Below are 21443 nucleotides of genomic sequence, written 5' to 3'. Positions count from 1 at the left end.
ATACCCCAACTGGTTGTTATTCTTTGCCCTGAAGGGAGTTGCAAATTGTGTATGCAGCCTGTACTTTGTAAAGAGATTCCAAAACAGTAGTATCCCCCAGCTTGCACAGCCCAAACAGATGGCATTGGGCAAGTAAAGAGCTAGTCTCTGAGAAATGCTAGCTATGAACAGTCTTTTAAACCTTAATAACTTGAGAAACACAACAGCAGAAACTAGATGTTAAAGTGACACAAATGACTTCTAGAAGACACCATTAGTTAAAAAATTATGTGTGTAAAAGAGAAGAGAAGCATAATCACACAAGCCAACATGAACTGACCCAATCTATCTGTGAGACACCCTCTACATCAGAAGCTCATTGCAAAGACAGTGTAGCAGTTAATCAAGTGAGGGCAACCAGGCCACATGTTTTGCTTGGATTCTGTTTTGTCTTTTCTTTGCCATCTGATGCACATCAGCCTGAAGCACCAAGATGGGGGATGTGGGATGAACACAGAAGCAAAGGTAAATATGTTATTAAATGCATCTTAAAAGGGGGGAATATGGCAAGGGATGAAGGATCTAAGGATAATGGGATGTACAGCTCTTCATCTGTAGGTCAATTTTTATTGCATTTCAGATCAGCAATTGTGCAAGTCATTATTATCTGGTCAGTTTTATTGAATCAATTTGGCAGTCTCAATACTGTGTCTAATGCACAGAGGAAAAATTTTAAAAGACTGAAGAGATTTAGGAGTCTAAGTCCCACCCATTAGCAGTGGAACTGAAGCTCTCTGAGGAGTCAAGTGCTTTTGAAAATGGGATGTGGTCTTCCAAGTCCTGCACACACTTTTGAAAATATTATCCTGCTTGGCCACAGCACAGTGTGATGCTTGCTGGTCTCCTCACTGTCAGTCACAGCAGAGAGGTCAAGGACTAGAGTGGCTTGCAGTGATTACTGGCTTATGAAATTCTCCTTTTCTTCTTCTCAGAATAGTCCCTCCTGTTGAGAGCAGGCATGTTGGCAGGCAATGATGTTGTAGAGAAATACAGATTTCAGTGGAGAAACAGAGAAACCTGTTGTCTGGAGAGGGCACCATGGTGTTTTCCACAAGTAAAAAATGTTAAAAATTGAGAGATGTACAAATGAATACAATCAGAGGCAGGGATAAACTAAATGAAACACAGGCAGATCTGGAAAGATCTGATCTGCCACTGGGACAGTGGAGTCTATTTTCCTGTAAGTGCCAGGACTACAAAGGAAACCTGCAAAACTGTTAAATAAAACTGGGGTTTAAAAAGGAAGGGAAAATTGTCATTTTAATTAATGCCAGGAATAATAGCTATTTCCTTCTCTTCTGATTAAAATGGTTATGGAGAAACAGGGCAACAGAGCTGATACAGCCATCACTGGTAATGTTGCTGTTTCTACCAACCAGCCTTCAGCTTCCTTAACTGGGTGTGCTCAGAATCTCACCTCAGGGCATGTGTGGGGCACACCTCAATTCCATATCCTTTAGCCCAATCTCTATGCTTTATTCATCTTAGATTCCACTTTTCTGGTCTCATCAGAAATTTTCAATGAGCCAAATGAGATCCATATTTTTAACATAATAAATTACCCCCAAGCTCCCTCTCAAGATCTTTGTCCTTCTCACATGTTAAACAGCTGCTGTTCCTTAAGAGATGCTGGTGGGTCAGAAGTTGTGGTGGTGGCTGTGGTCTGACCCATATCCTAGACCCCCAGCATCTGAGACATTGGCTATTCAACACAGCTCCAGTTCCATTCCATACATGCATTCTGCCAGCAGGAAGTCCCCAGCCAGCAAGGGTGAAACAGGAGGGAGCACTGGGCACCTAATCAGAGAATTCTGCAAGCCCCTGCTCCACCTGGATATGTCCTTTTGTCACTGAAGAGCTCCATTTTACTTATGTTTTTTATAGTTGATCTTCATCTATCCAGATGGTTTTACGCTGCTCTTCTCCAATCCTGTCTTTTATTGTTCGGATAAGATCTTCAATATTGCTCCATGCATCTGCCTCTACAGAGGCATAAAGACATGGCAGTGCTTCCAGTTCTTTCTCCTTCAGACGGCACATACGTAAAAACTCATCTTCGGTCTCTGGCTTTGGCAATAGTTTCCTGTATCAAATGACCAGACCAAAAATAAATGTCTTACACTTTAAGTTAATCCTATAGTCCCAGCTGTCCCATCAAGAATTTATTTTCTACTGACTATATACAAGCAATAAAAGCAGTGGAGAATACAGCTACTCCAGGTCTATCCTCCCCTTATCTCCATGCTTCCCCCAAGGAAAAATATTGGCTATGGGGAAACAATTTAAGAGGATTGAATGTAGGGAGAGTGCAAGTGTTTACGACCTTTCCTCTTCCAGCTAACATTACTTTAAGAAATGCTGTGGGAGTGCTGAGCATGGAGAAAACCACATATTCTTCAGTCTCATCCTCCCCCAATGCTCATTGCTATCTGTGACAGTGAGAGAGTGCTAGATTTGAGGAATTCCTACTTTCTCCAGTTGTAAGATTTCAGGGAGGAGTCATGGGAGGAAATAGTACAAATAGAAGCACCAGATGAAGAGAGAAGAGGTTCTTTATTTCTCTCAGTGAGAAGATTATTTGACTCAAGAATTATTCACTGAATAAGATGGAATATCAAATATGCAAAAGGTTTGATATGTTACCTGAACCTCTTGATGTTTTTCTCGGAGACTCTGATAAAGAGGACAATAGGATATATCTTGGCTTTGATTAAATCCTTTGTGCAGCTTATTCCAGCTTCCAGGAGACAATGCTTGTTCTGAAAACAAAGTCATAACAGTGTCACAAAGGAACATTCACTGCTGTGGAATCTAGAGATAAAGGTATCAATACCTTATGGGGCCAGCTGAAAAGCTCTCTATTTACCACTGCACTGATTTAAAACCTTTTAATCAAATATACATTTAAAGTCCAAACTCCTCCTACTGGTTTACAACTACTCAGCCAAATAGCAGCTGAGCTTAATAGCTTTCTGAAAAGGTTTTAAATAGAAATGGATCAATTTAAAGATGAGGAGTATGATAAAATACCAGTTTTACATATGTACACAAACACGCATACTTGCTCTTTGTTCAGAGGGAACAGCTACTGCAACTGCTTGTGAGAGAACAAAACATCACTTTAATTCTCCTTTTTTCCGTACTGTGCACCAAATCTACTCTACCTGATACAAGATCTCTGTCTTTGACATTGTTATCTTTGTAGTGTACACCTTCGTGTCTGTGTTTCAGGTTATCCTTTCTTTTGTCTAGGTCCTTGTATATCTTACTCTTTCACACATTCATATATACTTATGATATGAAAAGGAACTGAATGTTTGCTGCATCAACCTGGGTCATCCCAGGGAACGAGCGAGAATATAAAAGGATATGGCTGAGTGTGAAAAAGAAAAGGAAAAGCAAGAACACAGATAAAAGCCATTTGGGGGAATAAATACAAATCTGAGATTGAAGGTGGGCAAGAGAGAGAGAACATGAAAGTATAAATTGGTCAGTCTCTTATTCAGGAAGAAACATTGCAGAAAGATTCACAGCCAGCCTATCAGAGGGATACAGAGTACTCTGAGCACCTTGGCAGTGACAGCCTCAATATTGGCAGGTACAATACACTCGTATGTGTTCAGATTCTTTTCTCTGCTGAAGATGATAGTCTCTGTTCTTTGCTTCCTTAAGAATTCTTCCTTTGTTACAACATCTGGAAAGAGATGTGAATGAGGATAAAATCAAGATTACAACAACAGAACACCTAGAAAACTACCCAGTAGTACTTCATACAGGATGCAAGGATGGTTCAGGGAAAGAAGATGAGCAATGAATTGTCTTAACAGCTCCCTCATTTCTTCCATTGAATTCAATTAAAGCCTAATCTGATCACAGCTGAGCATCTCAGCTATATCCTGCACCAATGAGTCCTTGGGCAATTACTACAACACTATGAAGGCATTAAATTAAAACAGTAAATACAATTCCAGCACCTAATGTTATACAGTAACATTTCAGGGATGCTGAGAAGTGCTAAAAAAAGAAGGTCTCTTCAGTATAGGCTCCTAAAACAAGGATTTAGTGTTGCCACATTTGTGTTTAAAGTTTCAAAAAATTTGGCTTAGGTTGCAATGTGTGATACTGGCCCCCTTGTGAATTGCAGCTCTACATCAAAGCTTTTGTTTTATGTTGCAAGACAGGGGATATTTATTATAATACTTAACTTTTCAGTTTCTCTGTCTGGATAACTGTAAGACTGCATACTATGCAGTGTGTATTCAACATTAGTGTAAAAATGAAACATCAGCTATGTTTAATGCTGTGTTGTATACAATCCTGCCCTACAGCAATCACGGTAGTGCATATTGCTTTAATAGTAAATACTTAGTATGGAAGAAAATCTGTCTTTCGGGTACATCAAATGCACAATCTTCACAGCCTTGGACGAGATAGAAACCTGAAGTTGCTCTAGGGAAGATATTCCTTATAATAGCAAATACTAGAAACAAATTAATCAAAATTTCACATTGCCTAGATATGCAGTATGCAAACAGTATGCAAACAGAAAGAGCACTCACAGCATTTCAGTCTCTCAGGGGCATCCTAGCAACCACACAGCATACACATGGATAATATTCATAGACACAGAATCTCATAACCATGTGCACTGGCTGTCTCAAAAACATTCAAATATCTGAGATATTCTCAAAAAGTAGGATTTATAGCTACACATAATTCTGATGTGACTCGAAGTACCTCAAGCAGCTATCACACGTGCATGCCCCTACGTGTGCGTGCATATATATGTTCATATTTCCAACACTGAGGGTTAACAGTCATGGTCCTCTTTTATCCCATTACCTGGCTTGCATATGTTGAATTCGAGGGCACCTCCAGAGTTGAGAAGCTTCTGTACCAAGGTCTTGGCAAGCATGGTGGGAGAGAAAAGTACAGGGCGCCTGCGCTCACAGTGGATTGGTCTCACCAAGCTATAAGGGATCAGACTGAGCCTCTTATTGATTTCACTTTCAGAATCCAAATCTGAGTAAAGAACAAGACATTTATCCTGTGGTTTCCTCTCCATCAGTATTTGGAGAAAAAGATGGAGAAACACATGAACCAGAAATGACATGGTTAGTCATACTGATCCTCCCTTCTTTTTTGACAGGGTTGACTTTACTGTATATCCAGTAGCATGATGTCCAACCTAATACTAAATAATTCAAATGCCTTTTGATTTCAAGAGATTATTTCATAGTTTAACAGGACACTTGCTTGGAGAATCCTTCTGCTTATTAGCTTGACTTACTCAGAGTTAAATGTTTTTGGACAAAGAGCAAGAAAGCACCTAGGAAGAACTACTAACTAAACAGAAAGCTTCAGTGTCTTAAACTTGCTCATGAAGGCTTAGTGCTCCAAGCACTTTTAGCAGAATCAGTTTTGGTCAGAAATGTTGAATTTTTGCACAGCGTAGACCACAGATGCTAGTAATAGGAATGACATTTTTCACAGTCATGCTGTTATGTAGACCTTTATGTAGGCCTCTATATCAGTGCCATGTGTGTAAAAGCTATTACTATTTCATATCCATACCTTCCAGTTTATCAGGCAATGGCTTCTTTGCTTCAGATGAGGTCCGAGCCAGACCAGAGGGCCAGCCAGTGACGATACGGACTCGCTCATTGCTATTCATACGCTTATATTTGTTTTCAGACCTACTGACAAACTGAAAAGGTGAACAAAGAGATTTGACCCTCATTTCTTACATTCTTTATTCTCCCATGTATCCATCTGCCCACACTTGTTATCTACGAGATCTGAATTACCTATGTCTATCAAAGACAAGACTCTGTGGATCTGTTGACTGAATTCTAAGGCTCTTTAAATATCATAGATCTGATTCAGAGACTTTGTTAATCCCCTTCGGGATTTTTCCTTTTGTTCTCTGCTCTTAAGCAGCATGTTTTTTTTCTTTGCAGAGCTCCCGGCTATCACCAGTACAAGCACTGATGTGTCCACAGCAGAGTAACATACCCACTCTGACTATATGCACAAATGTATCACAGGTTATGCCCAAAACTCTGCCTCTTCTTTGCTGTACCAAGGAAACTTAAAACCTCTCAAATGGCACATTTTTACACTGAGAAAAGCCTTCATGCTTTCATTCCTCATCCACCCAACTATTCCTCTATCCAAATATTAATTCCTCCTCCTGTGTATTTGCTGACCTTCACAACCATCTTCCTTCTCAAGACTTTATCTTTCACTCACACAGTCTCTGTCATTCTCAGAGTCACTGACCTACAATTAAAGGACTATTTTCTGATGGAACCTTATCTCTCGGAGACTTGGGGATTTGGTCAAGCCCAATGGATTTGTTCTTATGGTTCAAGCAAAACATTTCAGCCTCATGGCAGACATGTTTGATTCATCAAGCTACATCAGTAATGGAAGGCCTGCACTTAAAAAAATAAACACTCCACACTACAAGAGCAGTTAGAAAACACAACCCTTTCATCTTTTTTATGTATTAAATCTCTTTTTGATGGGAATAAATCCTGATACAACCTCTATACCTGAGGTGGGGTTTCTGGGGAAATTAGGATAGCCTGAGAAAACCTGCTGTTCAAATCCACTATTTCAGACACTGCATTGAGGATTTGAACTTTATTACCTGTAATATTTGGCCTAAAAGAAAGCTTGCTCTGGATAGGCGAGGGCTGGCCTTTGGGTCATTCTGTGGGTGAGGCTCCTCTGGCTGCAATGTATTCTAGTAAAAAAGAACATAGGAATTTTTCTTTCCCTCCCTCTTTTTTTTTTTTTTTTTAAATCATAGTATTCAAGAAACAGAACAAGCAAAAGCAGGTATTTTATATTTCCAATAAAAGGGATAGTGATTAATTGATATCTACCCCAAGTACAACGTTCTAAGCAAACTGTAGTCATAGCATGGCCTACGCTGAGAAACACCGCTACTGTTACTGTTCTTCACATTCCTTTCTTCACAGGACACTGCTCTCCACAGCTTATGAAAGAGGCAATTTCTGCATCAAGAAATAGCATGCAAAGCTTTTGCTTTCACTAACATCTCTGCCAGTGATCTCTGTCCCTTTGATCAGTGGAGACTGCAGTACAGAAGGAATGCGTGACACTTAACCCTGATTGAAATCAAATACAACCACTGACTACAGTGTCTCTGCAAATGTTAGAAACATATATGTCTCCCAAGCTCTAAAAATAACTTATGGCAACTAATACACCAGGAAGTTAGCTTTTAATTATGTAAAGACGGAATTCTTGAGTCTAAAGAAAGAAAAATCAAATTACTTTAATTGAAGGAAAAGGAGAAATCGGCAGGGCTGTTGTGTGTGAAGACCTGATAATCCCACTTCTCTCCATAGCATACAAGTTGGAAGAGACAGGTCTTTCTAATATGGGACAATGACAGCTCTGTGGATTAGATTCTTGTTCAAGGTAGGAGAGAAATAATTCTGATTATTAACTCCAAGGACACAGCTTCTTCCTTATGTGGATATGAAGATACATTAGAGGCTTACAGGCAGAGAAGAATGAAAAGGATTAAGACATATAACAGATATTAGACTTTTCAAGTGCACTCCCTCATAGATGGAAGGGTTAATAGTGTGCCAAAACTAGATCCATTGCCAGGGACAATATTATTTAAAGCAAACGTAAGGTGCCCATTGCATGGCACAATCAAAACCTACACAGAGCGTATACAGGACTTTCTGTAAAATTAACATAATGAACAACAAGTAGCGGTGCACTATCAGGTGTTAAAAAGACCCTGTTTGTAGATACTTACCCGGAGTGCCCGAAGGGTATTATATGAGCTTTCCGTCTCATCTTTGCTTCCTCTGTGCATCAACCGCTGCAGCTTCACCAAAAGAAGTTGCTGGGCTCTGAAAGAAAGGATGGAATCACATAGATCAAGGTATCTTTGAAACCACTCAGAAGACAGCTGGATTGCAATGGGTCTGTGCCTGCAGGAAAGATTAAATAGAAATAGCAGTGAGGACTGACTGAACCACACAGCAAAAGCAGGAACAAAATAATGAGCAGGACTGCAGTGCAGTTAAGGATTAAAGAATCTCCATGGCGTATTTTCCCCTGACACTTTTTGAGAAACCCACATTATTCTTTCAGGTAACATCTGGAGTCTCCTTTCTAAAGCTTTACAGCTCATATTAGAGTTTAACATCACCAGGCCTCATCTCAGAAATTAAGACATATACCTCTTTCCTTACAGCAGTTATTAATTTCCCTGTTTACAGAATCTCTGCTCTCAGTCGTGGTCACTCAGCATTACGCTCACCGGCTGTAGCTGGGAATGGTCCCCATTTCCAGGTCCCTGTCGGTGAACGGATCAACTCTGGCACACAGCCACTCACACCGCCCCTGGTGCATGGTGTCAAGAATATGAACAATCTCATCGCACTTCACTGACAGGGAACAGCAGTCCAGCTGGCTGGAGATGTTCAGATTCAAACGGATATGAAACGAGTCCCCCGATGTGATCAGCCCTTCCTCCAGTTCTGCCAGCAGTTTCCGGTACCCTGCAGCAGCGAAGGAAGGGGGGAAGCACGATTGCTACTGGTCAGACCTCAGGACTCTGCATTCCTGGGCATCCTCTGGGAGAAGCACACAGCACAAACTTCTGAGGCTCCTCCGAGAGAGGGTTTATACTTCCAGAGCGCTAGTTACACTAGTTACAACAAGCCACACCTTACAGACATCAATGGGACATTGATTCAGAACCAGCTCATGCTGCTGGTATCACAATCAGTGAGAATATTCTCATTATAATTATATACTTTTAGGTAACTCCTTTTTCAGTACTCCACACATGACCTGTGAAACAGAACTTCTCAGCAAAGATGCAGACACACTTATAGCTCTATCCTGTAAGTACAGCTTGAGTTCTGCCACCAATTTTAATGACAAGCTATTCCCTTTATTATTAGCTCTAATTGGCACTCCCACAATCTATAACATGCTTTATCTGCAGTTAAGTGGTGCTCAAAGAAAACTGCAATAGTCTTTCTTACCTTTGAAAATATCAAAGAAAATCAAAGACATCACTTCCAGTGTGATCTATGCAGCTGAAATTCTCTAACCGGCATTTTAAAAAAAACCCATATATTTATATACACCAGTAAAAAATGGATTTTAGAATGTAATTTTTGACCCATAACCTGAAATTATCATTACAGGCCATGAACACTAAAATCAAATTCCATTCACCCCATATGAACTCCAGCTGTTAAAGATAAGATAAAGCCACAAAGGCAATAAACAGGTCAAATCCATCAGGTAAACGCTAAATCGACTTCAGTTCACCATTGTATTACAGAAACCGTACATAAAAATAAGCTTGAATGTGTTTTGTGAGTCATGTCATTATTGGCCCACCATGTAAATTCTTCAGAGTCCTGTAGTGACAAGCATATGGACTTTTTTTTGTTCTCAGTCACAAAGCTAAAAGCTGGAGCAGTTATACAGAGTAGCTATAATTAACACCAGTGGGCATGCTTCAGATTTATACCAATACAAAGGATATTCTGGTTCTGTTGTTCTCATCCAGATAAGTTAGTAAAATAGACCTGGGACTATCTGAGATGAGAAATAATTTTGGTCTTACCTTCATGATTTGATTTATACTGGAGTGTTACTGGACCACTGCACCTCTGAATTGTCCAGTGAACTTCTTCCTTTGTGCACGTATCCAAGGGAACACTCTGATTTTCCCCTCTGATGCAGCCCTCCAACTAGATATGAAAGAAATATTACTCTCCAGTACGGGTTCAATCTCTCGGACAATTACACCATTTTTTTTTCAGCAGCATAATCTTTTTCTGATTAAACAATGAGGATACTTTGCTATCAGGATGCAGATTGCATTTTAATTATTTCATTTATTTTCTCTCAAATTAGGAATGCTAGCAGTCAACAGAACTGCAGCTCTTTAGCAATCCCAGGCTTTCCAGTAGTAAGTAGTGCAGGAATATAAGTTGTGGGGGTTTTTTTCCCCCTTGAACGCATTTTAATATGAAAAAGGTTTGGGAACATTGGCAATGGAGAGAAAACTAAGCAAAGAGCCACTTAGCAGAAACACCACTGAACGCCTGCTTACGTGATGCCAGGGACAGCTATGCAGCTGTGCAGCCCTTCTTCCTCTTCACATTGCAGCTATATCCATTTCTGTTCATGAATGTCCAGTCCCAAGACAGGCCACTCTAAAGAGTGGTTTAGGAGTCACCATGCTAAGCTAAGTAGGCAGGAAAGTACTGGGAAGTTGAGAGCAAATCCCATTCTAGTCTTTTCAAAGGGGCTGTACTATACAATATAGCATCAGGTGCTCTGATCTCTTCCACACAGAGCTACTGTAAAGTGCAAAAGTGTGTGCGTGTGTTGGATGACCATAAATACTATTCTCCCATATTTTCATAGTCGATAGCAGATTTTCTTCTGCACAAGTCATATGCTTTGTCATTATTACAAGATGAAAGAAGAAACAAAGGAAAATATTGTGGTGAGCGTGCACGCATGTACGTGAACAGACATCCAACACTGTTGATTATTTTATTCTCACCAGTAGGATTTGATGTCCCTCCCGAAGGCCTGCTTTCTCTGCAAGTGATCCTGTCTTGACAGAGCTAATAAAGCTCCCTTTATCATTACCCCCAACCAGAGTGATTTCTGAATTGAGGTTGTCTCCATTCAGTATTACACGCTGGATAGTATGGCAGGAGTTTCTAATGCGACCAACAGATGTGACAGAGGGACGAAAAGGTCTGTGTTCATGAAAAGAAGTAACAGTTAGTTACCTCAGATTTTAGCCACCACTTCAGAGTTAAATGCATGCATGATAAATGAGACACATATAAATAAACCTTTAGTGTTATCTAGCACTAGGATCTATGGACTCTAAAAGAAATCCTTCTCATTACTGCGTAAGTTCTGGAGAAGAGCATCTGGATAGCTTTGAGTGCTCTGACACGACTGAATAACTCAGATGTGTAATCGTACCTCACCTAGCAACCTGTGGCAGTGAGATAACAAGATCACAAGGGTAAATTCAAGCCTCTAGAACATTTTGTCTGCCCTGAAGTTTTTGAAATTTTAGGATGACCTTCATTGGTCATTGGTAAACACAGGATATGAAAGGGCTCCAAAATAACATGTGATACCGCTGCCAACATGAAGAATTAGACTGAGCATAGTATCATGAGATATTTGTGTCAAATAACAATTTGTGACATCATATTCCTGCCTTTATATCTTCAACTACTAATAGATAAATGGAGGATTTCTACCATAGTAGCCTTTCTTCTCAGTCTCTAAGCTGGCATCTCAAATACCTTTCCAGAGAGAACTTTCTAAATATGGAGTTGACATGCTCAAGCTCATAGGCATCCAGGCCTTCTGACTGATGAGAAGAAGAGGAAGAGTGCACTGAAGGAGCTCCATGTGACTGCCTGTCATGACTGTCATCTGAAAAGAGTAACAAGAATGAAAATGAGTCCTAGATAGAATGACAAAGATGAAAAAGGAAAAATTAATGTTTGATTGACCCCAGCCAAAGCTGAAGGAGGATATTCCTGATGCAGAGGCATGATTCACGTCCACAGGCCATGGCAAGCAATGCCAGTCTTGCTTACTGGCACTACTACCTGATCACTCTCACAGAACAGCAAGTTGGAAGGGACCTCTAGAGACTGTCTAGTCAAACCCCCTGCCCAAAGTAGGGCCAGCTAGAGGAGATTGCTGAGGATCTGACCAGTTGAGTTTTGATTATCTCCAAGGATGGAGATTAGTCAACCTCTCTGGACAACCCTGTTCCAGTGTTTGACCACCTTCACAGTAAAAAAGCTTTTTTTTTTTCGTTTAAATGGAATTGCTTGTTCTTTAGTTTGTGCCCACTGCCTCCTCTCCTTTCATTGGGTAGCACTGAGAAGCGTCTGGTTCTGTCTTCTTTACTCTTTCCCCTCTCAATTTGATGCTTTCCCATTTTAAAGCTGGAGGTCTTCCTATCAAGCTTCAAACCTCAGCCTAGTACCCTCCATCTATTCATTTAGTCTAATCCTTCTCCCACTTAGTTCTTCAGGAATAACTGTTTTCTTATTCTCACCACTAGTTGACCCTTTGTTTTCTTGTTATGATGAAGTGACTTGATTTTTTCTCAGACTATGTGTCCCATTTTATTTAGACCAGGAGTTGATTATTTGACAGTATTTGTAGCTGGTGAACTGTTCACATAATTAAACTATATACATGACATTCTCTTGCTTACCATCTAACTCCAAAGCATCATATCCAAAGCTGTCATTGTCCTCTTCAACCAGGCTGGAATTAAAAACAAAGCATGAGACAATGGAAGAGAGTGAGAGAGAGAAAGGTATTCACTTTGCAGCTTTCAGCAGATTTCCAACTTCAGCAGATTTCATTAAGTTCTGAAGGAGGAACATTTTCTGTGAAAAAGAAAGATGTTGGAGGTGTTGCATCAGACAGTGTCACAGCTGCAAAAAAATAAGCAAGTAACATACTTGTGGTCCCAGGGAAGATGTAGGAAGATGTCAGGAAGACAGTATGTGTCAGCCAACATGGGAAGCATGTGAAGCAGCGAGAAGGTTCAGAAAGAAGAACCGCTAACAGGAGTGAGGAAATTAAGAGTTTGCTGAAGACAAAGGGAAGCTACTGACTGATGGTCTCATACATGTGACATACACCACACCTGCTTCAGCACTGAGATAAATGGTTGCATAATGTTTGCTGTATATATAGTGCAGCTTGGGGTTCTTTCCATGATAGATCAAAAATGTCAGAAGCTCACTGATGGACAGAGTGAATGCAAGGGAAGTGACTGAGGTGCAGCAGTAAAGGAGTAATTTACCTGCTTGATTTAAAGTACTTGAAGCATTTTATAACAGCTTAATGGTACCTCGCATGGTTACTCAGATACCTACAGTAACAGAATGGCAAGATGTACCAAGCTTTTGCACAGAAACGTATGCCACAGCTCTGGTCCCAGTCCAGCTCCCAATGACACAACTCTTCCTATTAAGGGTGACTAGATTGGTTGTCCTTAAAAACAAACAGTTAAAATTCAGCAAAATTTTTTTCTTAAAGGGATATTGGGGATGTCCAGCCAAGTGAGTGATCTGTTTGCCTCACTAGAAGGACTTCATTAAAGCATGTCCTTTGGTTGCAAAGCTGTTTAAATAACAGCTTGTTGTTTTTCCCATTCAGAAAGATTTGCAGGTCTCCTGTGGAGCTGCTATTCCTCACATTTGGCTTCAGGTGAAGGGTGAATCTTTGCAGCCAGGCTGGGGAGAATCAACTATTTTTATACCACGAGTAGGCTATGAAATAATATACCTTTCCCTACCTTAAAATTATGATCTCACTTTTTTTTTCACACAAATCAAGATCAGATGAACTGTGAAACCTGCAACTTGGCATGCAAATAGCAATTATTTTGGATTATGTTCACAAACAAGTTAAAAAACCTTAGCTGGCTAATTATAAAGTTATAAACTACAGTGAACTTTTAGGCACGCTCTTAAAATACTTGACTTTAGTGATTATTAGCTCAACAAAGTAAGGCCACATTCAGACCTTGCTCCAGGGTACCTTTTCCTTCCACATGCCAGTGGGAAGGAGTATCTAACATAAGGGAAATTTTCAGATTTCAGTACAGCTCAGTCTTCCTGTGTCTTAACATATGGAACAGAATATAGTCAGAGCTGTAGAGAAATAACTCCACGAGATGAATAATATCCATGTAATCTTTACTGCATTCTGTAAAATACTGCAAATATTTAAATGTTCAGACATGTCAAAGGCTTTTAAGTTAAGCACTTGAAACATGAGACATTCAAATCATTAATAAAACAAGCCTTTTTCTCCACCTTGAATCAACACAACACACTTTAGAAAGGGGGGACAATATAGGAGAAGCTAAGGGCGACTAGAATAAACTCTGCCTAAATCCTCAGCAGCCTAGAAAATGATGTAGGGGAACTAGCTGAGGGTGCCCTCAAGGGAAAGCTGTCTTCCAAAACCTTGCACAGAGAAAGAGAGGCAAAAGTGGCAGTCTGCCAAAGATTAGTTTGTTTTGAAAAGCATAAAAAAATATAAATAATGTTCTAATAAAGATTAGATCTAAAAAATAGATCTAATAAAGATCTAAACCCTCCACATATACTGCTTTCTTCTAAATTGTTTTGCTTGGGCTTTGTTCTTTTCTTCTTCTGCTTGGGACCTTTAGGGAATGTATTTGTATCTTCTGATATTTCTGATACAAGCACTGATGCTATTGACACCAACACCAGTATGTCCAAGTACTGCATTGCTATAAACCTTTTAGAAAAGGGGTCGGTGCCATTTAGGGGACTGTGAGGCAGGCAAGGTCTCTCTCCTTCCTGCCACTACTTCCCATTTCCCAGCTGATCCAATTTGACTCGCAGGGGAAGTCCACAGGGCCATGACCAGACAGAAGTGGAAGCTGCAGCAGAAGGTGAAGCAGAGGGCAATGCATCTCCCTGTGCTGAGATATAGAGCCCCAAGACCAACAAAACCACCTCCCTCCTCCACTTTTCCCCACCGTCCCTCACAGACATTCAAGCAGCTCTGCTCTATTTTGACAGTTTACTAAGGAGAAGGAAGGGCTTTGAGAGAAGGGGAAAGGACAGGGACACTGACACAGGCAGCATGGAGCTGAGAAGCAAAAAGTGAAGCCATATCAGTCTGCAGAGGTAGAGCACATTCTCCAATAGCATTGGTGACTAGTAATTTCAGTAGTGTTTCTTATTATGTACATCAAAAAAGTCAGTGCTGCAGTGGTATCACTGTGTCTTCATCCCAGCTGAACTATCAGAGACTTCTGAGTGTTTTGGACAAAATGAAGGATGAAGGACTGCAGCCTTGAGAAGTTTAGCAAGCTAGTCCTGGTGCCTAACAGAAGCTCTCCAAACTAGAGACACACACAAGGACATCTATGGTCCTTTTTACCTCCTCCTTATCACAACAGGTTCCAGGCGTATTTCAGCAGCGTGGCCACATACCTGCAGTGAGGGGCATCCTCTTTGCAGCGTCGGACTATTGAATCATTTCCTGGAGGCTCAGGAGTGGTAGACATGATGCTGTCATTGCGATTTCTCAGGGTTTGCTTTTTTAAAAAAAAAAGTGACAGACAGGTTATCTGTCTTACCTATGCTATCATTTCTAACTTACAGAAGCATTAGCTTGCTAGCCTGCCAGTGGTACTCTGCACTGTGCAGCACACACAACAGTAAGAAAAATTGATTCTAGACACACAGAATGCTACATGCAACATTCATATTCATATATTCCAGTACTTTAGCAATAGGCACAGCTTGTGTGCTGGCACAGTACCTTTTTCTGTGATCACATGACTGGCTGATTTACCAAACAATTTTAACTTTACCCTTGATGTGTGGCATATGTGTTGTACAGCTGACATATAGGAGGAAGAGGATGAAAAGCAGACTGTATGCGTACTTACATATAGAAGCAGTAGGAATGAGGAAGAAAAATACCAATCTCCATACATTAAATTATTAATCTAGTATACTGGAAACTAAACTCTGAACTGTACTGGAGGGAAGATAGTCTAAGTCATCTGAATAGCCAACAGATATTCCAAAGAATATTCCTAACCCAGCTAAGCTTATTATGAGTGGCAGGGAGTTCTTTCCTGGCTATTCTTGGGTATAATTTTAATTTTCTGGGGGCAGAATTTTTCACAGTGTTCTAGAAAGATATTTTGTTCTTTGTTATTAACACTCTGCAAGAGCACTCTCTCTGTCTGCTTGTCCTGCTGTGTCAGTGCTCACATATGTATAATGGAATATCTACCTTGGGAGATTATGGGGATACAGAAAGCAGAGAAGAAACGGTTTGGCTATGGTATGCAGAAATTTCCAACTGTGATCTGCACCCCTTTTCTCACTCACCATTACTTATATATAGGAAAAGCATTAGAGAACTCACCCCCCCCAAAAAAAAATTTTCTTAAATAAATTACAAAGCAGCTTTTAAAGAAAATCTCTTCCTTCTAACAGTAAATGTGAAATGGCATACGGAGACAGCAAGAGGTCATAAATACCTTTGAAATATCTTTAAATAAACATAAACCAATTCTGTGATTTTGTAAATGGCTAATAACATGGTTCTAACAAAATGCTGGTAAAAGGATTAAGGGAGCCTCCGACAAGGCCTTGAATGCAATCACAGCTGGGATGCTAGTGAAGTGCTAATACTGGGTTGTGAAAGCTCTGAACCACATTAGGAGAGATGGTTGTGGACAGGCAAGGGACATCTGGAGGCTTCTTACAATCTTGCTGACTTCACAGCTGCTGATGGAGTTACTGATGGAAACAGAATTAGAGGAACTTGTGTCTGTGCGGCCATTGCTGGCGTCAGCCCCATCTTCATCCTGTGCTCTGGCTGCTGCACTCACAGGTGACAGAGAAAAATACAGACACCAGAGGAAATCATGTTAGATCACTTTCAATACAGAATCTTTCACAGATTTCAAGTAACACTTAGGTTATCTTCCCACTTCATCTTATCTTGTTTCCCCTACCCTGTACCGGACAGAGGCTCCAGGAAGCGCTCTGTGCCCTGCAGCTCCGGCTCCCTTTCCTTCTCCATCAGCTTCCTGACCAAGTACAGAAATGCATGCCACTCTGGACAGCCTCTTGACAGCATCTTCTTTCAACTCCATCCTGTACATTTTTATTAGATCTACGAATACTATTTGACAAATTAAAGGAGGATTGTTTTATTAATTTATGTTTTAATTTCATCACCTTTATCTGGTAGTCTGCAATAAGGTTGGATCACTGAATTACACCTTTTTTACAACAAAAAATTTACAACAGGGATCAAGACGCTTGAGATCCCTCAGCAGCCCCAGGTAGCACAGTGTGAATGTCTTTGTGGACTCCTTCCCTTCCTCAACATCTCTAATTTGTACTAATGCTGCACATTACCTGATACCAAACATACAGTTTAACATGCAATATCTTGCAGCAGGAACCATGTTTCCCACCATATTTTGTACTAGAGTGAGCACACTGCCACACATAACATATAAAGGAAGTGCTGCCTGAGATGGTGTTTGATTTGAGAAGTGTTACATAGATAAGAGGAATTAGGAGTAGCTCAAACATGAGCATACAGCAATGAACTTGGTAACTTTGCAGCTGGCTGATGGGTGGGTCAACCCCCTTCCCCCCAACCTTTGCAATGCTTTAGATTTAAAATTAATTCCCTTCTGCTGAAGGACAAAGGAACTCATTAGGCGAACACTAGATTTCAGCTTGAAGGATTTTTCCAACAGCAAAAAGAGAATATAATGACTTTTAGTACAGGTGTTACACACCAATGACTTCAAAATTTTTGTAAACTAAAAGGAAAATTAAGTAAACAGAAAATTTAGGGAAGTTATGGGATGCCATGTTGTGTGTCTGTGGAGATATCTTTGGATGGATAGGACATTCAGATAGAACACTTAACTACTTTAAATTATGACATTGTTAACTATGAGAGAAACTGTCTATTTTACTGACTTGGACTTAGTTAAGAATTTCCCTGGTTGGCATATTTGTTAAAACAACTTAAAGAGATTAAGTGAATGAGACAAAGCAACAGAAAAGGAATAAGAACATGGGTGCTCTTTCTGACCTTGAAATTCTGATGTTTTGTTCATGCTCACAGGGGATTTAGCTCTTGGATTTATCTAAAAGAAAGAGGACAAAAATCAGCACAAATGCAGAATATTTGCGACACAGTGTAAACCAGATATTTTCATCCCTTTTTCCACTGTTACACTGCAATGTATTTGTCCTCCTTTAAACAACAGGACCCAACATTTAGAAGATATTTAGGTATCTAAATGGCACTGCAGTGAACAAGAGTTAGCTAACTATTAAAAGTCTGGCCCAAATGCACTGCAATTTTCAGATTCTGCTGAGGGAACAAAGAGACAAAAGGTGAAGTGGGTGCCTTGGGACTGGTTTCAGGCAGCTGTTAATACAACAGGCATCCTTTTGGAGTGTGTAGTGTAAAAAATGCAGCTCTATTGCCATAAGTAATAATGACAGTCAGAGCTCAGAAAGGTTATGAAGGGCAGGGAGAATTCAAATGTAGATGAAAGGAAAGAGAAGCTCAAACCCCCGAAATTTAGATTGTGTATTTTTCACAATTCATGAATATAGCATCAAATAATAGCTGTATGAATGCAGCTAGTTGGGGAAATCATGGACCTAACTCATGCTACCCCTTACTCTTAAGTGAGAGGAAATTGCCATAATTTAATTCTAAATTAGGTAGTTAATTTTGCTCTAGATTGTGTCCATTTCTTTCTATTATTCCTTCCAGCTGAAGTGAGCTTTTCAACCACTGCTTCGTTTTCCACCTTCAGTCACTTGTGTGCTGGACTTTGGGCATTATGCCATTTTTTTTCACTACTGTTAAGGAGGCAAAGAATCAATTTATTGACAACGCTCCAAGAATGTGAATGAACAGCAGAAGCAAGGAGAATACACAAAACGGGGAGAAACGGCAAAAAATGGTCTATGAAGCCTGATTATATTTGCTCCTCAAGATGCAAACCACCACAGGGCAAAATCTGACAGGTCACTATCATATACAAATCTATTCTTATCTTCACAGCACGGCACTTTCAGAGTCATGACTGCAACATGTATTATGTCTCTTAGTTCTAACAATCCCTGTACTATATGATTCCAGTCTCATATTAAAGACACACCTGGATTCCCTTTAGATTCACTCGTCTCTTGAGTCGAGCTTGATCAGGCAAGAAGAATTTGTTGTCTTCTGGAGACTCTTCAGAAGTGGAGGAGTCATCTGCTTCCTGACCATTGGCTTTTGGGCTAGGAGTTCCAAAGGTTTGCGAGATAATGGTAATGGGTAGATTCCGTGGCAAACTCTGAAGATCAGAAGGAAACACTTCTGAGACCAGTTTGGTAGAACTCCTCATGACCTCCCTTTAGAGTAATCTGATTGAACTTTCTGTGACTCCAGTGCTTCAGAAGCTCACATAGAATGTGGCTTCGGACTCAAATCAGTAATTTAGATTGACATTTGTGGGGATTTCACTGGGGCATGTTCCTCAAAAGTATCTGTAGTTTCTACCACAGTGTAGAAATTAATTGTCTTTCTGCATTTCTTTCCCTTCCATTTAAAATCTAGTTGTGGAATGCTAGCCTTTGAGAAGCTATGTGCATGACATAGACAACCTGAATCCCACGGTACTGAAGAACTCACAACACTGACATTTAGTAGAAGGAAGGGTTGGGTTTTTTTTTCAGTTAATTCATGGAGTGAACTAAAAGTCCCCTCTCCCTTCCACACCAAAATGTTTTTAAAAGCAAGTCTTAAAAAAAGAACTCATGTCTGTCTTCCTCAGTCCTACCTGGTCATGAAAGTTATTGTCCTTAGAGAGCCGTCGGAGTTTGCACTCCAGGTTAACAATGCAGGCTTCTTTCCGAACCACCTCAATTCGGAGTTCATCATTTCTCTCCTCCAGCTCTCGAATCTGTTTCCTGTATTTATCTTTTTCTATCAGACAATGTGAATACTGTGTCTGAGCCTCATCACGCGAGCGGAATGCCTGCAGTGGAGAAAAGAAACATCTTTTGCATCTGGGCATCAGTCACCTTCTTCCGCTGGTTTTGTTTGTAAGGTGTTTGGAATGGGGACTTCAGAACTGGTAACCATTCACCAGTTAACACAGCAGTTAGGGCCAGGATGTGCCACAGTAGTACCATTAAAAATTACAATAATGAGGGTGGTTCATTTCCAGCTCCCTCTTGGTTGGTGGCAAAATGCTCCAGAGTGCAAACTGGATGGCTTCACACTAATAAAAAGCCTGCAGTAGCTGTTAAGATCTTGGTCCTGCCTGCCAGATGCTACACTGTGGAAACAACCCAATATTATCCTATGTTTAATTACTGTAATGCAAATTCCAACAAGTAGCAATTTCTTGTAACTGTTTATTTTTTAATGGCATTTTGGGTCCAATTACCCACAATTCTCCAAAGTGACACATATGAGATACAGGCTTTTGCTACTAATTTTCCCCACTTTAACTGTTAGATACCTGGTCTCGCTCCTTTTCCACCTCTTCTAGCTGTATCATCACAGTGTTCATGCGGTGCTTGTACATCTCACAGTCTTTTCCTAGTGTTGAACACTTTAACTCCAAATCTTCTTTCTCTTCAAGATACTGGAAATGACACACTGTTAACCACCACTGCTCTCAGAGGTCTTTTGGGCACTAGCCCGAGATATTCCATCTTTCCATCCTTCCATTTCTCACCTTGTCTCTCAAGTCCTCCACATGGCGAATCTCCTCTTGGAGATTAAAGATCTTGTTGACCAACTCATGACGATCTTCTAGTGCTTCCTTACGGTCATGTTCCAAAATATCCAAAATGGCTTTGTCTGAATCTGGCAAACTCCTCTTGTCAGCCTGAGGAAAGATGTTTTTAAAAGAGACAGGCCAGGGAAAGAGAAAATAGTATTGCAGGGAGAAAAGTAACAAAGACAGTAACAAGCAAGAGGAACAGAAAATGAATATGGTATTGCATGGAAGGCAGGATAAGAGATGGACATTCGTTCATATTTTAAAATAGTGTCAGGAAAGATGAATAAGGGCTGTCTTGCTGTCAGAATAGTCTGATGAAGGAACTGTTTTACTGTTTTATTGTACTGGCTATAATTTGATCCATTTTGGATGCAGTGACAATTCTTCACTCCAAGACCTGCATTCAAAACACTTCTCTATTAATCAGCTCTCACTAAGCACAAAAAACCACCCTTTGCCAAAGAGCAGGGCCTAAGAAAACATTCAGGAGAATTTTTAAAGCATGCATAGGCTTTGCAGGGCTGTGCTCAGAGAATATTAAACGTGCCTGGAGTAGCTTGTACCACTGCTTCATTTTCTGTCATGTCCAGCAATATTTTTTCTTTCAGATTTAAAATTAACAAGATTACCAGAGCAGGTTCCAACAAATAAATTGCCATCCAAAATTAACCATAAATGGAAGATGAAAAAGGCATAAAATGCAAGCAAGTAATATGAATATTTATTTTTAAGATACCTAGACTAAGTTGGAGATTTCAATGACATTTTGGTTACCCAATGTTTCTAAGAATACCTAAGTATTTCTAAAACAAACTGCCTTTTGTTTATTTATACTTTCACTTGGGAGAATTTCAATCCTGTTTTTAGCTATTTCATTATTTCTCTGTTTCTTTAGGTGCTATAAGACTATTTTAATTAATATAAGAGGTTCTACATGGACCAGATCTCCCAGAACCTTCTATACTACACCCTTTTTCAACCC

General features: G+C 40.1%; 1 protein-coding gene across 5 annotated transcripts in view; it reads right to left on the bottom strand.

The window, feature by feature from the left end:
- Positions 1-586: 586 nt before the first annotated feature.
- The window catches only part of CARD11 (caspase recruitment domain family member 11), a 116445-nt gene continuing 95588 nt past the window's right edge, over positions 587-21443 (bottom strand). For 4 of the 5 annotated variants that reach the window (XM_042798794.1, XM_042798795.1, XM_042798796.1 and 1 more), the window contains 19 exons: positions 20414-20566; positions 20195-20320; positions 19508-19705; positions 18842-19021; positions 17755-17809; positions 16400-16515; positions 15108-15211; positions 12335-12387; positions 11403-11535; positions 10634-10835; positions 9683-9809; positions 8357-8597; positions 7847-7943; positions 6695-6790; positions 5614-5746; positions 4882-5061; positions 3609-3733; positions 2683-2798; positions 587-2122 (listed from right to left, as the gene is read on the bottom strand). In XM_042798794.1, coding sequence (XP_042654728.1) covers positions 1918-2122; positions 2683-2798; positions 3609-3733; positions 4882-5061; positions 5614-5746; positions 6695-6790; positions 7847-7943; positions 8357-8597; positions 9683-9809; positions 10634-10835; positions 11403-11535; positions 12335-12387; positions 15108-15211; positions 16400-16515; positions 17755-17809; positions 18842-19021; positions 19508-19705; positions 20195-20320; positions 20414-20566 — 2640 coding nt within the window. In that variant the 3' untranslated portion in view covers positions 587-1917. The remainder of the gene's footprint in view (positions 2123-2682; positions 2799-3608; positions 3734-4881; positions 5062-5613; positions 5747-6694; positions 6791-7846; positions 7944-8356; positions 8598-9682; positions 9810-10633; positions 10836-11402; positions 11536-12334; positions 12388-15107; positions 15212-16399; positions 16516-17754; positions 17810-18841; positions 19022-19507; positions 19706-20194; positions 20321-20413; positions 20567-21443) is intronic. The other variant, XM_033000349.2, reaches the window with a different exon arrangement.

The sequence above is a fragment of the Tyto alba genome, unplaced genomic scaffold (genome assembly GCF_018691265.1).
Source record: "Tyto alba isolate M040663 unplaced genomic scaffold, T.alba_DEE_v4.0 Super-Scaffold_28, whole genome shotgun sequence".
Lineage (NCBI taxonomy): Eukaryota > Metazoa > Chordata > Aves > Strigiformes > Tytonidae > Tyto > Tyto alba.
Note: the sequence above shows the minus strand (reverse complement) of the source record. Positions and strands in the feature narration are given on the sequence as shown.